Source organism: Moschus berezovskii, chromosome 16, assembly GCF_049115385.1.
Source record: "Moschus berezovskii isolate FMDL1 chromosome 16, NW_MosBer_1.0, whole genome shotgun sequence".
NCBI lineage: Eukaryota > Metazoa > Chordata > Mammalia > Artiodactyla > Moschidae > Moschus > Moschus berezovskii.
The window spans coordinates 47,141,188-47,160,648 of NC_142475.1; the positions used below are offsets into that span (position 1 = coordinate 47,141,188).

The following is a 19,461-nucleotide window of genomic DNA, read 5'->3' on the forward strand; positions in this document are numbered from 1 at the left end:
CGGGTACAATAGAGCTTGCAGGCCTCATCATGCTTCCCAGATCATTGCCACCTGCCCTCATTCAGCTCTACTGTGATTGTGACCAAGTCCTTGTTCCTAGGCTTTGAGCCTTCTAGTGGCAAAGTCATGCTAATACCTATGCTCTCACTGCCTACCATTGTGCTCTGTCCCCTCCACCCTTGTAAAGACCAAGTTTCCATGATGGCTTTCCTCCTGGGATGATTTCTCTCTGAAGTGCCAGTCATTTGGAGGCCAGGTGGAGAGATGAAGGGGTGGGGCTTGAACTGCAGGATGGAGCTTGCACCTCCGAGCTCTGGGCCAGAAGAGGGGCAGTGGTGACAAATGCTGGACCCCCAGGTGGGCATGGGGCAGACAGAGGTGAGGATACATCCTGGAGCAGGAATCCCATAAACATTAAATAACTGACAAGCCAGCAGGATCCTAGGTTGTGGAGTGGGCCGTTGTCTAAATTGTGTAAAATCCAGGGATCCTAGGGAGAAATAGTGCTTGGGGATCAAAGGCCTGTATAGTGTCTCAGCACTGAGGCTACTTAGCTTTTCTGAGTCTTCATTTATTTGCAGCCGTAAAATAGGCTGTAACATTAAATACTATTTTGTGTTCAACATAAGTATCAGTAATTCAGCTCAACAAGAAACAGGAGTCTGTGTGAGTAGGAGCAACCATAGGTCTGCCTCTGCAGGTGTGCTAAGTCACTTCAGTCATGTCTGACTCTTTGTGACCCCATGGACTAGCCTGCCAGGCTCTTCTGTCCATGGGATCCTCCAGGCAAGAATACTGGAGTGGGTTGTCATGCCCTTCTCCAGGGAATCTTCCCGACCCAGGGAACAAAACCGCCTCTCTTATGTGTCCTCCAAAACCCGTGGAGTTCTTTACCACCACACAAATATAGAAAACAGCTCTTATTGGAGTTGTTATCCATCCCTTCAAGGGAAGGAAAAATCCATTCTTCATGGGGTATAGACTGTCAAGACAGGATACCTTCGTAATCCACTGTCAGTGGATGGTATATTCCTGGTGCTTTAGGACTTCTGGAAAGGGAGGGACTGAGCTCAGGGTGGGAAAGTGGGCCCAATGCATTCAGTTCAGTTCAGTCGCTCAGTCGTGTCCGACTCTTTGCGACCCCATGAATCACAGCACGCCAGGCCTCCCTGTCCATCACCAACTCCCGGAGTTCACTCAAACTCATGTCCATCTATGCTATCCAGCCATCTCATTCTCTGTCGTCCCCGTCTCCTCCCACCCCCAATCCTTCCCAGCATCAGACTCTTTTCCAGTGAGTCAACTCTTTGCATGAGGTGGCCAAAGTATTGGAGTTTCAGCTTTAGCATTAGCAATGTCTAATTCAGTAATAATTATGAAATTTACCTAGTGAAGGATAACCACAACTTTGCCTAATACTGGCTTGACTCTTAGAAACTCTTTGAGGGATGTGGGTATATGTTGCTGCTGCTAAGTCGCTTCAGTCGTGTCTGACTCTGTGCGACCCCATAGACGGCAGCCCACCAGGCTCCCCCGTCCCTGGGATTCTCCAGGCAAGAACACTGGAGTGGGTTACCATTTCCTTCTCCAGGGTATATGTTAAACTGGTTAAATAAAAATATTAATTATATACTCCTCTAGTATTGACATGACATGATGTAAAGTGAAGTTGCTCGTCGTGTCCGACTCTTTGCGACCCCATGGACTGTAGCCCACCAGGCTCCTCTGTCCATGGGATTTTCCAGGCAAGTACTGGAGTGGATTGCCATTTCCTTTATACAAAAGCATTGATTTTGACATTCCTTTGGAAAGCCATGAACAACAAATAGTTCTCTGCTTATCTCTTGATCCCCTTCCAGCCCCACATCAGTTCTCGTATCTGTAGTTTGGGGGTTAATAGAAACTGTTTAAGATCTTTCCTTCCTGCCTTTGAGACCTGTTGATTAACTGCACAGAGTCCCTTTGCATCTGTGGGGTATTTGCTAGAGAGAAGGATGGCTGGCCTCCAAAAGGTCACCTTCCCCCACCCTCGCACTACTGCCATTCAGAAGTAGAGGACCAGCATTGACAGTCCCTGTCACCTGCTGGTCCGTGTAACTCTTCCCCTTCTGCCTCAGGGCCTTTACACTTGCTCTTTCCTTGGCCTGCAAAGCTGTTTCCCCAGACACTCCCACAGCATTGCATATTCCCCTTGCCTGCTGTATTGTTTCTCCTTAGCACTTATCACTGTCTAACAGATTGTACATTTTGCATATTTTCTTGTTTGGATGTCTCTCCCAACTGGAATGTTAGTTCCAAGATGGTAACGATTTTTGTGTTAAGTGGTGTGTCCTTAGCATCTACAGCAATACCCAGAACAGGTATTCCTTAATAAATAATCAGACACAATAATAAATAAATGATCGCCTTTTTAACCCAAAGCACCCATTAGCCAGTTTGGATCCATGTTGAGTGCAAAGTCTATTAGGAGACCAGGAAATGACTACTTCACACCCCTACATGAGACCCCAAGCCTGACACCCATGTATGTTGGGGGTCCCTTAGGTATCTCAAGCCTCAGCAGGCCAGAATAATTCATGACCAATTAATTAATTAACACTAAATTGGTTGAACTGGCCATGGGAGGCCCCTATGTGGATGCTACCCCAAGACTTGGATTTGGTAATGGCTTGAATTCCTTAAAATCTTATTGCATACTTTTTGGAAGTTTATTTCAATTATATTTTCAGCATATTCAGTCTTTTGGGAATAAAAATGGATTTTCTCATGAAATTATATGTATTCTGCACTCTGTATTAAGCATCTAATCACGGTAGATTTTGGCACCTGAAAATATAGATAGCTTCCATTATTGTCTTCTGTGTCTATAGACTCTTGCAGTGGGGCTTTAAATTTTGTTGCTGCTGTTTCATTGGTTTCATTTCTTTTCTTATCCCTCGGTTACCTAATTGTCTGGGTTTAGAATAGATTTGCAAATGAAAAGCAACCAAATTCAGAAAGCAAAAATGGAAACCTCAAATTAGGCTCTTAGGAAAACAGGTAAAAAGCTGGATGGCTTCTGAAAAGTGCAAGAAGGGAAGCCTTATCGCCATGGAGGAGACAATTTCAGGATATCAGAATGCAGGGAACTGCAGTTTTCTAATTTAACAGTAAGTACACTGAGTACAAGTTCACACATTACGGGGCTCAGCTGAGAAATGAAATGATATTTCAGTATCTTAATAGTCTTCATCCTTTGAGAAATTAGTTTTTTATGGGTAAGCATCAAAATAGTAATATTATAGTTTCTCATAAAAAAGTTTTAAAATACACAGCTTATTTTCCAAGACATTTATACCATTATTTGTAAATTCATAATAGTGACTTATCATCTTTCATTGTTGTTCAATTGCCAAGTCATGTTATCAATTGCAAGTTTGTGCAACAGACTACTTGTCTATTGTTAAGTAAACTGAGAGCTCATTCCAAAAACACATTTTATAGACACTTTAATGATGTTTTAATTCCTAAAAGTGCCAACTTGGCCCTTTGAAAATGCTCTTGATTTTTTAATATAATTTTTATTGGCGTATAGTTGCTTTACAATGTTGTGTTAGTTTCTGCTATACAGCAAAGTGAATCAGCTGTATGTATATCTCCTCTGCTTTTGGATTTCCTTCCCATGTAGGTGACCACAGAGTACTGAGTAGAGTTCCCTGAGTACGTTCTCATTAGTTATCTATTTTGATTAAAATCATTCTACAAAAATTCTCTGGCTAAGGGATATGTATGGCTGATTCCTCTTGCTATCCACCTGAGCTATCAAAACATTGTTAATCGATTATACTCCAGTAGAGAATAAGTTTAAAAAGAAATTCTCCTGCTAAACAGCAGGGTTTTGTGGTTGCTGTCACCCCAAACTTTGCTTTAATCAGATCATTGTGAAGTGAGTTTGGTTATCTGCAGGTAAAAAGGCTGGGAGCAGTTGACCCTTAATTAGAGTAAACCAAGATACTGAACAGTACTTCAAATGAGGGCCCAGCCTGGGAACAAAAAGCCTTAAGGAAAGCTGGCAGGAGAAAACAAATACAGGATTCGGGCAGACAATAGCCATGGTAGAGTCATCAACAGTAATTAGAAGATAAGGCTGCTGTGTTAGTAATGGAGATTTACAACTGCATTAGCTTAAGAAAAGCCTCTTAACACCCTGTTTTTCCAAAGCATTCTTCCCACCCCTAGAATTAACCAAGTAACTTTGGGCCAGCTTTGATTCCTTAAATTCAATTCTTTTAAACATATCTTTTTCCTCTTCTAATTCCTCAACTTCCTCCCTCTCTCTGTTCTTTCTCCCCAGAGAGAAAAATCCTGCATTAACAGCACCGAGGCTTTGGGGGGTTCTGTTTGTTTGTGGGAATACCCTTTTTCTCATTTGTTTGTGTTTTAACTAACCACACACCCTAACAGAGTCGTGTACCAACACTTTTTTTATATTTCTGTCTAGATGAATGGCCAGATGGTAGAAAGTCATGATTTAGTAATTCTTTAAACCCAGAATAAGTACGTTGTTGAAAAAACACAACTATCATTCATCTTTCACCCTCTGAATTATGTATAATAACTCAAAGAAATTTCCCATTGTGTTTTGCAGGAATGACCTGTTTTAAAAATGTTAAATTCACAGTCCTGCCTGTAAGGCCTCCTAGACGTTTATTCCTTTTTTTTTTTTTTCTTATCTGGGGTTATGGACCTCAGGAGAGAAGGGAAGGGTTACAAGGTCAAAGCCTTTTCCTCCTTGGAACTTGTGGCTTGCTGGGAGAGGGTTGCCTGGAAAATAGATGCTTTAGAAGGAAGAGGTTGGGGTCAGGATTTTAATTCTGTTAAGCAACAGCTGGTTTGAGTTTCTTTCCACTTCTATCTCCTGCTCCCTTCCTCACAAATCCATGGAGAGAAACAATTTGTGCAGAAGGAACCGGCAACATAAAAATCCACCTTCTATTCCTAGGGTGCTTTATCTCTGGCATCTTTGTTACACATTGAATGTCAAGCGCTAGAGGGACAGGATAGATTTGATGAGGTGAACTCTATGGGAATGATGACTAGAGCTTTAGTCCAAAGAACCTTTTAAAATACAAGATGCATGCCTGCTGATTTCTTATAAGATTTTTTTCACTAAAACTTTTAATGGAAATAAGTGTCAGAAAGGCCACTGTGGTATTTGGAGGCTGACTGCCAAGAGAAGAATCATGGCTAAAATATTAAAACATGCCAAGTGCGTATTACTTGTTTCTGGACTAGAGGCCATGTCTGTCTCCAAATTATAGTTTGCCTTCATTTGTTCAACAAATGTTTATTGAGTGTTGCTCTTCCCACAAAGATGTGGAGGCTGGGGCACAGCAGTAAGAGGTAGGAGTGCTTACATGTGAGCAGGTGTATCGGTGTGAACCCGTCCAACTGTGCTTTAACCCACAATTACACCCCCTATTCTAAACAGTTTATGCATGGTGTGGGATTTTAAAATCAGGTCTGTTCCAATCATATTATTTTATGATCAACTCATAAATCCTCTATTTAAAATGAATATTTAATAACAGAAAAACAGTAAAAAAAAAATTAAGTTTTGAAAACAGTAAAAAAAAAGCCTCATGGTTAATTTTTTTTAGATCGGGAAGTCTCCCATGCTTTTTTCCTACACACACACACACCCACACACACGCGCACGAGCAAAATAAAACTCACATCTCTCAAATCAATGGCAAACTAGTAACAGATTTTCTGGTCTGAGCTCCATGCTGGCCTCAGGCTGTGTTGGTGTGTGGCTCAACAGCAATCAAAGGTCATAATTTCATTGGCAGTTAGCATCAGGTTTAATTTTTCTAGCATGTTAGATTTACCGAAATGTCTGGTTTCAGTTACACTTTGGCATTGACTGAACCAGCTCGGAGCAGTGTGATGTCTTCAGGTACCTGAGGTTTATGGAACACATATGCTAATTGTTTTCAGTCACTTTCCTTTCTAAATACAAAAATGTGTTTTCTGAACCTGAGTAACAGTAGTCCTTATTGACATTGCTCCTTTCTTACATTGAAAAAGGACCCAAAGTAGACAAAAATGTCAATTTAACAAGACTGCCACCTACTGATTGATGTGGTTGGCAAACACTACCAATTTCAGTGTTTGGTTGTTGTTGTTTTTTTTTAATAGCTGTATATGGTTTTTCCCCAAAAAATGTAGATGCTTTTTGAAAATTAACATGTATCAATTTTAATTGTGTTTTAGGAATGTGACCAAGTTCATATAGATGATGTCTCTTCCGATGACAATGGACAAGACCTAAGGTGAGCCCATGATCGGGATGTTATGGGCTCCATGTTATAGTTTAATTGCTCAGCTCATTAAGATGAACTTTCTCTTTGGTTAACTTTGGGCTTTTCTTGCATCTAAATAGCACATATAACTTTGGAACAGATGGCTTTCCTGCTGCAGCAACCAGTGCTAATTTATGCTTGGCAACCGGTGTGCGGGGCGGTGTAGACTGGATGAGAAAGTTGGCCTTCCGCTACAGACGAGTAAAAGAGATCTACAATACCTACAAAAATAATGTTGGAGGCAAGTGACTATCACCAGTATCTTGCTGGGTTGGTTAAGACAGTCTCAATAAAATACTCAGAGCATCACACATTTACATCACATTTTTGGGGGTAGAACAGCTTTTGCTGAGAGTAGTTTCATCTAACCAGTGATTATTCTGTTGTGATTGAATGAGAGAAGTAATAGACTTAGAGCCAGCTGCCCTGGCCAGGCTAATCTAATCCTGGCTCCCTTTCTTAGCAGTGGTGTGAGTTAGTAAACTTACTGGAGTAAGTTTCTTGACCTCTTGCCTAAAGGACTTAAGATGAATCATAAAGCATCCTTCTATCAGGTAGATGCTTGTATTAGTTCATCTTTTGATTGTGTTTCAAAAGGACTTTGGTATGAAAAGGAATATATTGACCTCCCTGGTGGCTCAGATGATAAAGAATCTACCTGAAATGCAGGAGACATGGGTTCAATCCCTGTTTTGGAACATCCCCTGGAGACGGGAATGGCAACCCACTCCAGTATTCTTGCCTGGAGAGTTCCATGGACAGAGTAGCCTGGTGGGCTGCTGCAGTCCATGGGGTTGCAGAGAGTCAGACACGACTGAGCGACTAACACACAATGAAAAGTTTAAGGGTGGTGTTAGTTTCTGGCATGGCTAAATTCAGATGCTCTGGTGATACAATCAGTAATCCTTGGCCTGTGATTTCCTTTGGGGTCAGTCCCTCCCAAAAGGTGGCAAAAGTGACCATCAGTAGACCCAGGCTTCTATTCAACCAGTCCAGTACCTCCATGGGGTAGAGAAACATCTTTCCCAATAGATTCAACAAAAAGTTCCAGACACTTTCAGTGGCCAAGCCAAGGTCATATGCCTATTCTGGGAGCCAGAGGATAGTGTTGTGTCTTTGCCCAAATTATGCAGTTGGAGGAATAGGGGTGAGTAGGCTCCCTCAATAGAAGAGAGGACTTCTACAACTAGAAAAAGGGATGTCGGGGATGCAGAAACAGTAGATGTCCCCTACGGTACTAAATATTTGTTGAATGGTATGTGAAAAATTGCTTAGTACACGTAAAGCTTGAGGGGAGGTATTAGAGTAGATTTAAATGTTTATTGTTTATAAAGTTGGCAAGACTCATTGGTAAGGAAGTAGTTCCTTTGCTTTTAAATCCACAGGTCTGCTTGGTCCAGCCAAGAGGGAAGCCTGGTTGCAACTGAGGGCCGAAATTGAAGCCCTGACAGACTCCTGGTTGACACTGGCTCTGAAAGCCCTCACGCTCATTCACTCCCGGTAAGTTGTCCCCAAGTCACTTCGTAGGGCCTCTGCCTGAAAACAGACTTTGCTTGTTCATTTTGGAGACTTATTTTTCAACTGTCTTTTTTTCTTTCTGTTCTCATAGAACGAACTGTGTGAATATTTTAGTAACAACTACTCAGCTTATCCCAGCATTGGCAAAAGTCTTGCTATATGGTTTAGGAATTGTATTTCCAATAGAAAATATTTACAGTGCAACTAAAATAGGTAAGCTACTTTTTAATCATTTGTATAACAGTCAACCTTTTGCTTTCAGGCTAGTAAAAATGAAAGGCAATAAATATGATTTTATTTACAGAATTCTAAATGTCAGAAAACTAGAATAATGTTTAAACCAATTTTATTGTCAAAATTGCCTTTAGGTATCAAGAGAAATATAAAGCATAATCCATGTAGCTGAACTCAGAAAATTTTACTTCACTGGCTGACATTAAAACTTATGCATTTTACTACAGTCAATTTAGCATCATTTTTAGATTATTATCTTATTTTTATTCTCTTAGGCAGCATCAACAGAAATTATTTTATAAGCTAAAATAAGTAGTTATATAGAAATATAGAAAGCAGAAATAACTAATAATAGCTTTAATTAGGCGACTCCAATAAATTATTATCACTGGAACTATTTTTTTTTTGCTTTAATTTAACATGTGTAAATGATTATGTTCTCATTTTTGTTAGGGGGATCAAAAAATTAGATTCTTACAAGAAGAAAATGTAGTTAAGAAAGATTACTGTGAAATTTACTTAAAATATCAACCAAGACAAAACAAAAGTAGTAATTAAAAGAAGACATGGCTATTGTTATTAGGAAATTCACTGTCTAGCAGAGGAAACAGACAACAAAATAACTATAGTATGAGAAAGTATTCAGTGGTATATAAATGAACATTTATCAAGTATTTACTAGGTGCCCAGAACTGTACTAAACATTTTACATATTAAAGTCCATCTTTGCAGCCTTTTCATTTTACAACTGAGGAAGCTTAAATCTCAGAGATGTAAGTAAGTCAGTTTAAGTTCAGTTCAGTCGCTCATTCGTGTCCAACTCTCCGCGACCCCATGAACCACAGCACGCCAGGCCTTCCTGTCCATCACCAACTCCCGGAGTTCACTCAAACTCATGTCCACAGAGTCGGTGATGCCATCCAGCCATCTCATTCTCGGTCGTCCCCTTCTCCTCCAGGCCCCAACCTTTCCCAGCATCAGTCTTTTCCAGTGAGTCAACTCGTCGCATGAGGTGTTAATAGCTAGTAAAGTAGAGGGTTAGAGTAGATCTCTGAGTCTAAGGTCCAGCAGACCATTCCACAAGCTGAGGGATCCTACCAGTAAGTGCCCAAGTTTGCATTTCAGTGGGGGAGCATTCAGTCCCACTCAGAAGGAGGCAGAAGGGCAAGTGTCAGTGAAAGTTAAAGGGAAGGTATGACATTTGAGCTGGGTATAGAAGGGTATGTAAGAGTTTATATTATAGGCAGTTTATATAGGCAGATGGCTAGTGAGAACAAAGCAACAGAGAAATTAAAATGAATTCCCTGCTGAGGGACTTGTGAGTTTTCCTGGGTGATTTAATATACAGTGTTCATGGGTAGCGAGCAACGTAGATTTGGGTTTTAAGTGGCCTTATATGTTGCTATGATGAAGTAAATGTTATATAATTGAGTCCTAGGGACAGAGGATGAGTGTCCTGGTAAGTGGGAAGAAGGTTGTTTCTGGCTAAAGAAAAAGGGGCAAAACAGACTATCTCTGATTTGTTCTTCTCTTCAAAGAATTTACTAAATTATCACTAAAAAATTACTTGTTATTTGTTCATAGTCTCCTTGATAACTGAGTCTGTCTGTGTCATTCATCATTGTAGCCATAGGGCCTAGCACATAGTAGGTACTCAATGTTGAATGAAATGGATGAACATATGGTTGTTTATTCAGAAGAAGGCTGACAATAGAGGTTTCTTTTAGGCAACCGGCTCAGTATTGACACTGTTAGCTGATGGGGAAATCAGGTTTGATGACAAAAATAACAGTTTGATCCTACTTATGTGAGTTTGAAGAACCTGTAGGATATTCAAATAACCCTATAAAGTTGGAAATAGTTGGGAGTTTGAGAATGACTACTGCCTCCTGAGAAGGGCCAAGAACAGAAAACTAGAAGACCCTTATAAAACAAAGAATTCCTAGTAGCCTGATATACCCAGAATTTTTACATGTTCTCACATAAATTAGTAATCAATTTCCATTAGCTCAGGTCTTTATCTGTATCAAGTAAGAGAAATCATGTTTTGTGAACAGGGATCCAAGATAAGGTTTTATTGGCACATGAAAGAAAGAACATATTCCAAATAAGCATATAATATACAAGGGATAGTACTTAACTGCCTAGAAGGAAAGGAATAGTAGTATATTACATGTTCTGCAAATTGAAGTTTAATCCCAAATAATCTGAAAATGTAAGGATAATAGGAAATTATAATATCAAGAAAGTATTTTTAATGGACATATTATTTGCAATATTGGAATTTTTTCAGTATAGAATAAAAATTCAATTTAAATACTATACAGTAGTAGAAATTATCTCAAAACCAGTGGTATAATCACGTTCCTGTGGTTTTTTTTTTTTAGTAATAAAAATAGAGATTGAAACTCCTAATTACTGCTAATTTTGCCATCAAATGAGATGTAATATGGGGATCAGTGCAGAAAAACCAGGGATTTTTTCCTGTAGGCAAAATAGCAAAATCAGAGAAGGAAAGGGATTGGTCTCTCATTCAGCAGAGAGCTGTGATGTTCTTTCAGACAAAATGGATTCATCAAAATCAAAATTCCATGTAAGATCTTAAATTAACCTCTAAAAGTGAGCTTCAGTTTATTAATTCTTATTGTTTATTCACAATGAACCTTATTAGGAAGATAGTATTTGGGTGAGAATTTGTCCATCACAGCTTTATTTTAAAGTCACAATGAGTTTACCTTACTTTTCCCATGAAGAGGAAACTTTACAAAAATATGCAAACATTTCGCTTTAAGGGGGAAAAGAAAGTTTCATGACATCCAAGTGTTCGGTTGTATATTTTTTTGCAGTGAAAACCAGCCTTTGTATTTGTTTCTCAGAGTGATTTAATATTTCACAGGTTAGTGAGCAACTACAGAAGCATTGAAATGACATCTTTGAATAAGGCTGGCTCCATTTCATTCTGTCAGATGCAAACTAGAGATTTTAGTGCAAAATACAAATATAAAGCAGACATTTGTTTAAGCAAACAAGCAATTTGTTCGTGTGTATATCTGATCCTTATTTGAAAGAGGTACAGGTCCCGCTCAGCCATTCACATCTGAAAACTATAAACTGTCCCATTGTCCATTAAAATGACCTTATTGGCAGCCCTGGACTTGGAACCCCAGTTCCTGTTCTACGAAGCAACAATGACCGCATTAACCACAGGGACGTGCTGACAGCGTAGCTGCCACTGGAGCCAAAACTAAGTCTTGACATGGGAAAGATAATAGACAGATAAAGGCATCCTGTTACCTTTATCCCGCTTTTCCTCTAGGAAAGTACTTTACTGAAGCTTAGATGCCTGGGTCAGGCAAGCATGCTCTTGTAGGTATTGTAGCATGGGTCAGGCAAGCATGCTCTGGTAGGGCCCCAGATTACCTGACATTCATTTCAGAAACAGTTTTCCAAGAATATTTCCAGTCAACACATTTGGCCTTGGAGGTTTCTTTCATTCAAAGAAGTATTCCAACCTGAAAATGAAGGGATAAACTACCTGAAAATGAAGGGATAAACTAAGTCTGGTGTTTGATTTCTCTTGCCATAATGAAACCAATCCTTCAGTTTTGTTCATCCTTCTCAATAGCCTTTCAATCAGATGTTATATTCAGTGTTTGATAGATCATGAAACAGTTTTTAAATCAAGTTAAAATACATTGGCAGAATGGCATGATTTTGTTTAGTCTCAGCTTAGAGGGGGCAAAGTACTACTACAAAATAATACTTTTTCTACCAAATTTATACTGTAAATGACTAGATCCTACTTTTTAATAAATGAGTCTTGGAGGAAAAAGTACTAAAATTGTCAATTTCCCAGGGACAGGATACCACTTGGGTAATTCATTTACAGTTCTGCATACTCCCCAAACGGCATGTAAAAGCATGCTTTTTCTAGTTCACACAAGTATGATAGAGTTGGATCAGAAGCATAAAGACAGCATTTTATGTAAAAAGTTTAAGTCCAAAGTTTACTTTTTTTTTTTTTTGTAATTTACTTTTGTTCATTAGGAAAGGAAAGCTGTTTTGAGAGAATAATTCAGAGGTTTGGAAGAAAAGTGGTGTATGTTGTCATAGGAGATGGCGTAGAAGAGGAACAGGGGGCAAAAAAGGTGAGTGTCCCTCATCGGTGTTTCTCGTGCCCTTTAATTTTTCTTTGTCCTCAAAATTCTGAGCTGGATCATTTAAACACATCCCCTTTCTCTGAAACAGATTGTGAATGCGTTCAGAACTGTAAGCACTGATCAAGGACAGAGTAGAATTAAATCATTATTGAAATAATCTTTGTGAAGAGTGATACTCCCAAGCTCAGGGGTCACGGATGGTTCATCTTCACAGAATGTGGACTTGGGGAACAGAAAAGGAGGCTTAGCTCTGCATCTGTCTCCTGGAATAGAGACAGCATGCATGCCTGCTAACGCCAGCATGCCCCTCTCTGCACCCATGGCAGACGTCACCAGGTGATTAAACCTTTGTTACCTAAGCCTGGATGCAGCCTACGAACCTTCTAAACATCAGTTCAGAAAGACTCTACCAGCTGATCAGAGCTAGGATGCAAAACTTTTCTGCCCTGGAGTATAGTACCTTCTTTCGATCACAAGGTCAGTGAATTACCCCTTTGGGGATGCACAGAAAGGAGGAAGAAAACAGACCCAACAATTAGGTCTCTTGACCCAGTTTACGCATCATATTTCTTTCTATTTTTCTGCATCCCTGCAAGTATAATTCTGTCATTTCCTTTAGCAAAAGCTTTCTCAGGAATGTCCTTCATCACATTTTAAAAAGCGGGAAGGAGGGGGGACCACATTCCTTAGCCAGGCATTCAGAGTCTACACAATCTAGTAACAACCTACCTTTCAGTCTCCTCCACTCTTGCACCATAGGCACATTGGTCTGCTGACCTTCCTTTGGCCACACCCAGGACCTCCTCCCTGCTGTTGCTCCTTTCCCCAGGACCCGGATGTCACTGTCTTCCTCATTTTTCAAAATCCAGTTTGGATACCACCTTTTCTGTTTCTCTTGTTTGTAAGAACTCAGTTATAAGTAGCACCACTTATTCTATAATTGGAGAAAGTGAAAAAAGTGAAAATGTTAGTCACTCAGTCACGTCTGACTCTTTGCAACCCAATGGACTGTAGCCCACCAGGCTCCTCTGTCTATGGAGTTCTCCAGGCAAGAATACTGGAGTGGGTAGCCATTCCCTTCTCCAGGGTATCTTCCTGACCCAGGGATCAAACCCAAGTCTCCAGCATTGCAGGAAGACTCTATACCATCTGAACTACCAAGGAAGTCCTTAATTGGAGAAGCTATGGGAAATAACTTGGATTCTTGAGCCAGCCAGCCTGCGTTTGAATTGCAGCTCTATCGTTTACCAGCTCTGAACAGGTTACTTTGCCCTTCTCTTTCTTTATCTATACATAGGAGCAATAGCAGCACCTAGCTCGTTGGGCTATTTCAAGATTTAGATTTAGTTAATACATTATTGACTGTGGGACTTTTGCAGAAACTAGCAACTGTGGCTGACAATTTGTTACATAAGTGAATATTGAAACACTGTTCAATAACATTCAAGTAACAAGAGATATATTGATATGTCTCTGGCAAATAAGTTGTTAAGATATAAAACAGAGCCCAATACCTATGAAGTATGCAACAAGTGGCAGCCATTATTATTAACTATTTGTGTAAGTACCTGTCTCAGCAGTTAAGTATGAGCTCCTGAGAGGTAGGAATCTTATATTTTGATTGATTTTTGTTTGACCCTCAGTCTTCATTTCTTTTTTACAACTCCCCAAATCTTGGCACAGTCATGCTCTAATATTTCTTAAATTGAAGAGCATTAAATATTTTGAGATTAACCAATAGGGTAATCTTTTCATCTCTTGCCCACACCCTCAACTCATAGAAATGACAATATATTTCCTTAAAGGAGGCAAGCTCTTCTGGAATATTCCAGTATATTCCAGAAATGGCACCACACCATAGATGCAGTGTGGCACATGGCCAGCCTCTTTATAGAGTCCAAGAAGGGTAAATTCACCTTCAGTAACCCTGAATTCCAATAAAAGCATAGAAAGTGTAAGTCGCTTAGTTGTGTCTGACTCTTTGTGACCCCATGGACTGTAATCTGCCAGGCTCTTCTGTGGAATTCTCCAGGCAGGAATATTGGAGTGGGTTGCCATGACCTTCTCCAGGGGATCTTCCTGACCCAATCCGCATCTCCTGCGTTGCGGGCTGATTCTTTACCATCTGAGCCACCAGGAAAGCCCATCAAAGCATAGAAACTGACCCTAATTCTATAAATAATAGATTATTTATCTTATATTCATAGATACACCATATGCCCAGGATTACAGTTTCCCCAAGTGTGATCAGCACTGGTGGAAACCCACCCACACTTTTTAAAAACTTGATTCTAAGCAGTGTTTGCCATCTAATGCACTCTGCATTCCAGCTTCACCAATAGCCATTGTCATTAGGTACATCTGTTAGCCCTTTGGGCTGTCTTCATAAAAAGAAATCTTTCCCAGACTAAATAAAGTGCCCAAAACTCAACCCTGGAGAGTTAAAGAGAATATCTGGTGCAAATCCAGACTCAAGTCTTTTTCCTTAGAAAGCCTCTGTAATCCCCTGCCATTTCTAGACAGGACCTCCTAGTGGCGATGGGAACATGGAATAGTTTTGCACCTCTGAGCATCATAGAATTGAAGAGCAGGGCCAGGATGGCCCAGGGCCAAGGTGTGAATGTGCCCTCCAGGCTGGTCCTTCTCCATCTGGTACTCAGCAAAATATTTTAAAGAGAAGCCAAAATATGGCTTTCTAGCTTGTGGTAGACAGAAGAATGTTTATGAAACTGATGGCTTAATATGAAAAAAAAAAAAAAAAAGGGCACAAGTCAAGTGTTTGGTCCCCAATCAAGGATTCTGTAGACCAGTTTCTTCCTAAGCCTTTCTGAGACGTTTTCTTTTTTAGATATTTGCATGGGTGAACACAGCATGGAAAAAGAAAATGAATTACTGGTTTGATGTTAGAATTGAAAGTAGAAACAGTACCAAGAGTATTTGTTCCCTCTGAAGAGCAGTTCAAATTGTTTCCACTGTTTATCCCTTGGACATATTATTCTTTTTATTCAGGACAAACATACACACCTGTACAAAAAAGAAAAAAATTAGACAACTGGTTACAAAGAACATCCTCTTTAAATTGTTTGACCCTGAATGAGAACTTGTAGCTTCAACTTTGTTTTAGTTTCTTGGGATAAGTGTTTGTGATCAGTGCAGTACTCTGTTATAAAGGAACTCTGCACTTTGAGACCTACCAGCTTGGAAACTCTAATGAAACTGTAACCTGGAGTTATAAGATCTTTATGTGTGTTTGTAAATTGTACAGAATTTTCAGAAATATTCATATTCCTAAAAATTGTACCTGTGATTCATATGTCACAGGAAGGTGAATATTTTGGCCAAGATCACACTGCTTGAAAGCTACCAGACTAAGATATGAAGCTGATTATATCTTTAATATTCAGTGCAAAGTTCCTTCAAATTTTAAACTTCACTTGGATATCTTAAATATGATTTGATTTACAAAAAATAATGCTTTTAAAAAATTGTTATAGTGTGCAATGTTTTTTTCCTTTTGGGAGGTATATAGACCTGTGTTAAGTGTTCTTCCCATTTTACACTCATGATTAAAATTTTTTAAATAATTCTAGTTTATTATTTGGTTCACAAGCATTTCAGATTACTAAATAAAACTGACAGTGAAACAGTGAAATGCTGCAAGAGTAGGTACTAAAATGATTTTCAAAATCAAAGCATTTTGCTTTTCTCCTAAATCACTTTTAACCATTTAGCTTGTGTCTTAGTTTCCTGTGTCCTTTTAAAAAATCTAGTACCACATTTGCCTTCTACCTGTAGAGATGTCTTTCATCTCCCTAAATAATGTTCTTTTGCTAGATGTAGTGGGTTTTTTAGCCAAGGAATGAAAACTAGTAAGTATTCTGCCAATTACCTGTTTGGCTATGCTCAGAATCTGCTCTGTCACCATTGCTGTCTTTTCCAGTACAGTTCCAGAAGTTTCATCAGTAATTTGATCTAATTCTATAATTTGTATCATTTAAAAACATTCCTTCAAAGAGAAAAGGTTAGAGATACTTTTGTTTTTTAAAAAACCTTATTCTAAAAGGTTAAAAATTTTTTTTATTGGAGTATCAGTTCAGTCGCTTAGTCGTGTCCGACTCTTTGCAACTCCATGAATCACAGCACGCCAGGCCTCCCTGTCCATCACCAACTCCCGGAGTTCACTCAGACTCACGTCCATCGAGTCAGTGATGCCATCCAGCCATATCATTCTCTGTCGTCCCCGTCTCCTCCCACCCTCAATCCCTCCTAGCATCAGACTCTTTTCCAGTGAGTCAACTCACCGCATGAGGTGGCCAAAGTATTGCAGTTTCAGCTTTAGCATCAGTTCCAAAGAACACCCAGGACTGATCACCTTTAGAATGGACTGGTTGGATCTCCTTGCAGTCCAGGGGACTCTCAAGTCTTCTCCAGCACCACAGTTCAAAAGCATCATTTCGGTGTTCAGCTTTCTTCACAGTCCAACTCTCACATCCATACATGACCACTGGAAAAACCATAGCTTTGACTAGACGGACCTTGGTTGGCAAAATAATGTCTCTGTTTTTTAATATGCTGTCTAGGTTGGTCATAACTTTCCTTCCAAGGAGTAAGCGTCTTTTAATTTCCTGGCTGCTATCAGCATCTGCAGTGATTTCGGAGCCCAAAAAAATAAAGTCTGACACTGTTTCCACTGTTTCCCCATCTATTTCCCATGAAGTGATGGGACCAGATGCCATGATCTTCGTTTTCTGAATGTGGAGCTTCAAGCCGACCTTTTCACTCTCCTCTTTCACTTTCATCAAGAGGCTTTTGAGTTCCTCTTCACTTTCTGCCATAAGGGTGGTGTCATCTGCATATCTGAGGTTATTGATATTTCTCCTGGCAATCTTGATTCCAGCTTGTGCTTCTTCCAGCCAGGCATTCCTCATGATGTACTCTGCATATAAGTTAAATAAACAGGGTGACAATATACAACCTTGACGTACTCCTTTTCCTATTTGGAACCAGTCTATTGTTCCATGTCCAGTTCTAACTGTTGTTTCCTGACCTGCATACGGGTTTCTCAAGAGGCAGGTCAGGTGGTCTGGGATTCCCATCTCTTTCAGAATGTTCCACAGTTTATTGTGATCCACACAGTCAAAGGCTTTGGCATAGTCAATGAAGCAGAAATAGATGGTTTTCTGGAATTCTCTTGCTTTCTCCATGGTCCAGCAGATGTTGGCTATTTGATCTCTGGTTCCTCTGCCTTTTCTAAAACCTGCTTGAACATCTGGAAGTTCACAGTTCATGTTTTGCTGAAACCTGGCTTGGAGAATTTTGAGCATGACTTTACTAGCGTGTGAGATGAGTGCAATTGTGCGGTAGTTTGAGCATTCTTTGGCATTCCCTTTCTTTGGGATTGGAATGAAGACTGACCTTTTCCAGTCCTGTGGCCACTGCTGAGTTTTCCAAATCTGCTGGCATATTGAGTGCAGCACTTTCACAGCATCATCTTTCAGGATTTGAAATAGCTCAATTGGAATTCCATCACTTCCACTAGCTTTGTTCGTAGTGATGCTCTCTAAGGCCCACTTGACTTCACATTCCAAGATGTCTGTTCCAGGTGAGTGATCACGCCATCGTGATTATCTTCGTTGTGAAGATCTTTTTTGTACAGTTCTTCTGTGTATTCTTGCCACCACTTCTTAATATCTTCTGTTTCTGTTAGGTCCATACCATTTCTGTCTTTTATCGAGCCCAGCTTTGCATGAAATGTTCTCTTGGAATCTCTAATTTTCTTGAAAAGATCTCTTGTTTTTTATATTCTGTTGTTTTCCTCTATTTCTTTGCATTGATCACTGAGGAAGGCTTTCTTATCTCTCCTTGCTATTCTTTGGATCTCTGCATTCAGATGCTTATATCTTTCCTTTTCTCCTTTGCTTTTCGCTTCTCTTCTTTTCACAGCTATTTGTAAGGCCTCCTCAGACAGCCATTTTGCTTTTTTGCATTTCTTTTCCATGGGGATGGTCTTGGTCCCTTTCTCCTTTACAGTGTCACGAACCTCCATCCAGAGTTCATCAGGCACTCTATCTATTGGATCTAGTACCTTAAATCTATTTCTTACTTCCACTGTATAATCATAAGGGATTTGATTTAGGTCATATCTGAATGGTCTAGTGGTTTTCCCTACTTTCTTCAATTTAAGTCTGAATTTGGCAATAAGGAGTTCATGATCTGAGCCACAGTCAGCTCCTGGTCTTGTTTTTGCTAACTGTATACAGCTTCTCCATCTTTGGCTGCAAAGAATATAATCAGTCTGATATCAGTGTTGACCATCTGGTGATGTCCATGTGTAGAGTCTTCTCTTGTGTTGTTGGAAGAGGGTGTTTGCTATGACCAGTGTGTTCTCTTGGCAAAACTCTATTAGCCTTTGCCCTGCTTCATTTCATGCTCCAAGGCCAAATTTGCCTGTCACTCCAGGTGTTTCTTCCTACTTTTGCATTCCAGTCCCCTATAATGAATAGGACATCTTTTTTGGGTGTTAGTTCTAAAAGGTCTTGTAGGTCTTCATAGAACCATTCAACTTCGGCTTCTTCAGCATTACTGGTTGGGGCATAGACTTGGATTACTGTAATATTGAATGGTTTGCCTTGGAAACGAACAGAAATCATTCTGTCATTTTTAAGATTGCATCCAAGTACTTATTGGAGTATAGTTGATTTATAATGTTGTATTAGTTTCATATGTACAGCAAAGTAAATCAATTATACATATATCCACTCTTTGTTAGATTCTGTCCCCATGTAGGTCATTAAGAGTGTTGAATGGAGTTCCCTGGGCTATATGTGCATGCTCAGTCACTTCAGTCATGTCCGACTCCTTGCAACAGTAGGTCTTTATATGTATATATATTAGTGTGTTTATGTCAATTCCAATTAGTCTCTTCCCCTGCCTTATCCCCTGGTAACCATAAATTTGCTTTCTACATCTGTAATACTTTGTTTTATGATTAAGTTCATTTGTACTGTCCAGTACTCTTGCCTAGAAAATCCCATGGATGGAGGAGCCTGGTAGGCTGCAGTCCATGGGGTCGCTAAGGGTCGGACACGACTGAGCAACTCACTTTCACTTTTCACTTCACACATTGGAGAAGGAAATGGCAACCCACTCCAGTGTTCTTGCCTGGAGAATCCCAGGGATGGGGGAGCCTGGTGGGCTTCCATCTA

At 39.9% G+C, this 19,461-nt stretch overlaps 1 protein-coding gene across 12 annotated transcripts in view; it reads left to right on the plus strand.

The window, feature by feature from the left end:
- Positions 1 to 19,461, plus strand: part of EYA1 (EYA transcriptional coactivator and phosphatase 1) — a 381,182-nt gene that overhangs the window by 353,454 nt on the left and 8,267 nt on the right. For all 12 annotated transcript variants that reach the window (XM_055431627.2, XM_055431630.2, XM_055431626.2 and 9 more), the window contains 5 exons: positions 6,256 to 6,314; positions 6,425 to 6,585; positions 7,730 to 7,844; positions 7,954 to 8,075; positions 12,144 to 12,244. In XM_055431627.2, coding sequence (XP_055287602.1) covers positions 6,256 to 6,314; positions 6,425 to 6,585; positions 7,730 to 7,844; positions 7,954 to 8,075; positions 12,144 to 12,244 — 558 coding nt within the window. The remainder of the gene's footprint in view (positions 1 to 6,255; positions 6,315 to 6,424; positions 6,586 to 7,729; positions 7,845 to 7,953; positions 8,076 to 12,143; positions 12,245 to 19,461) is intronic.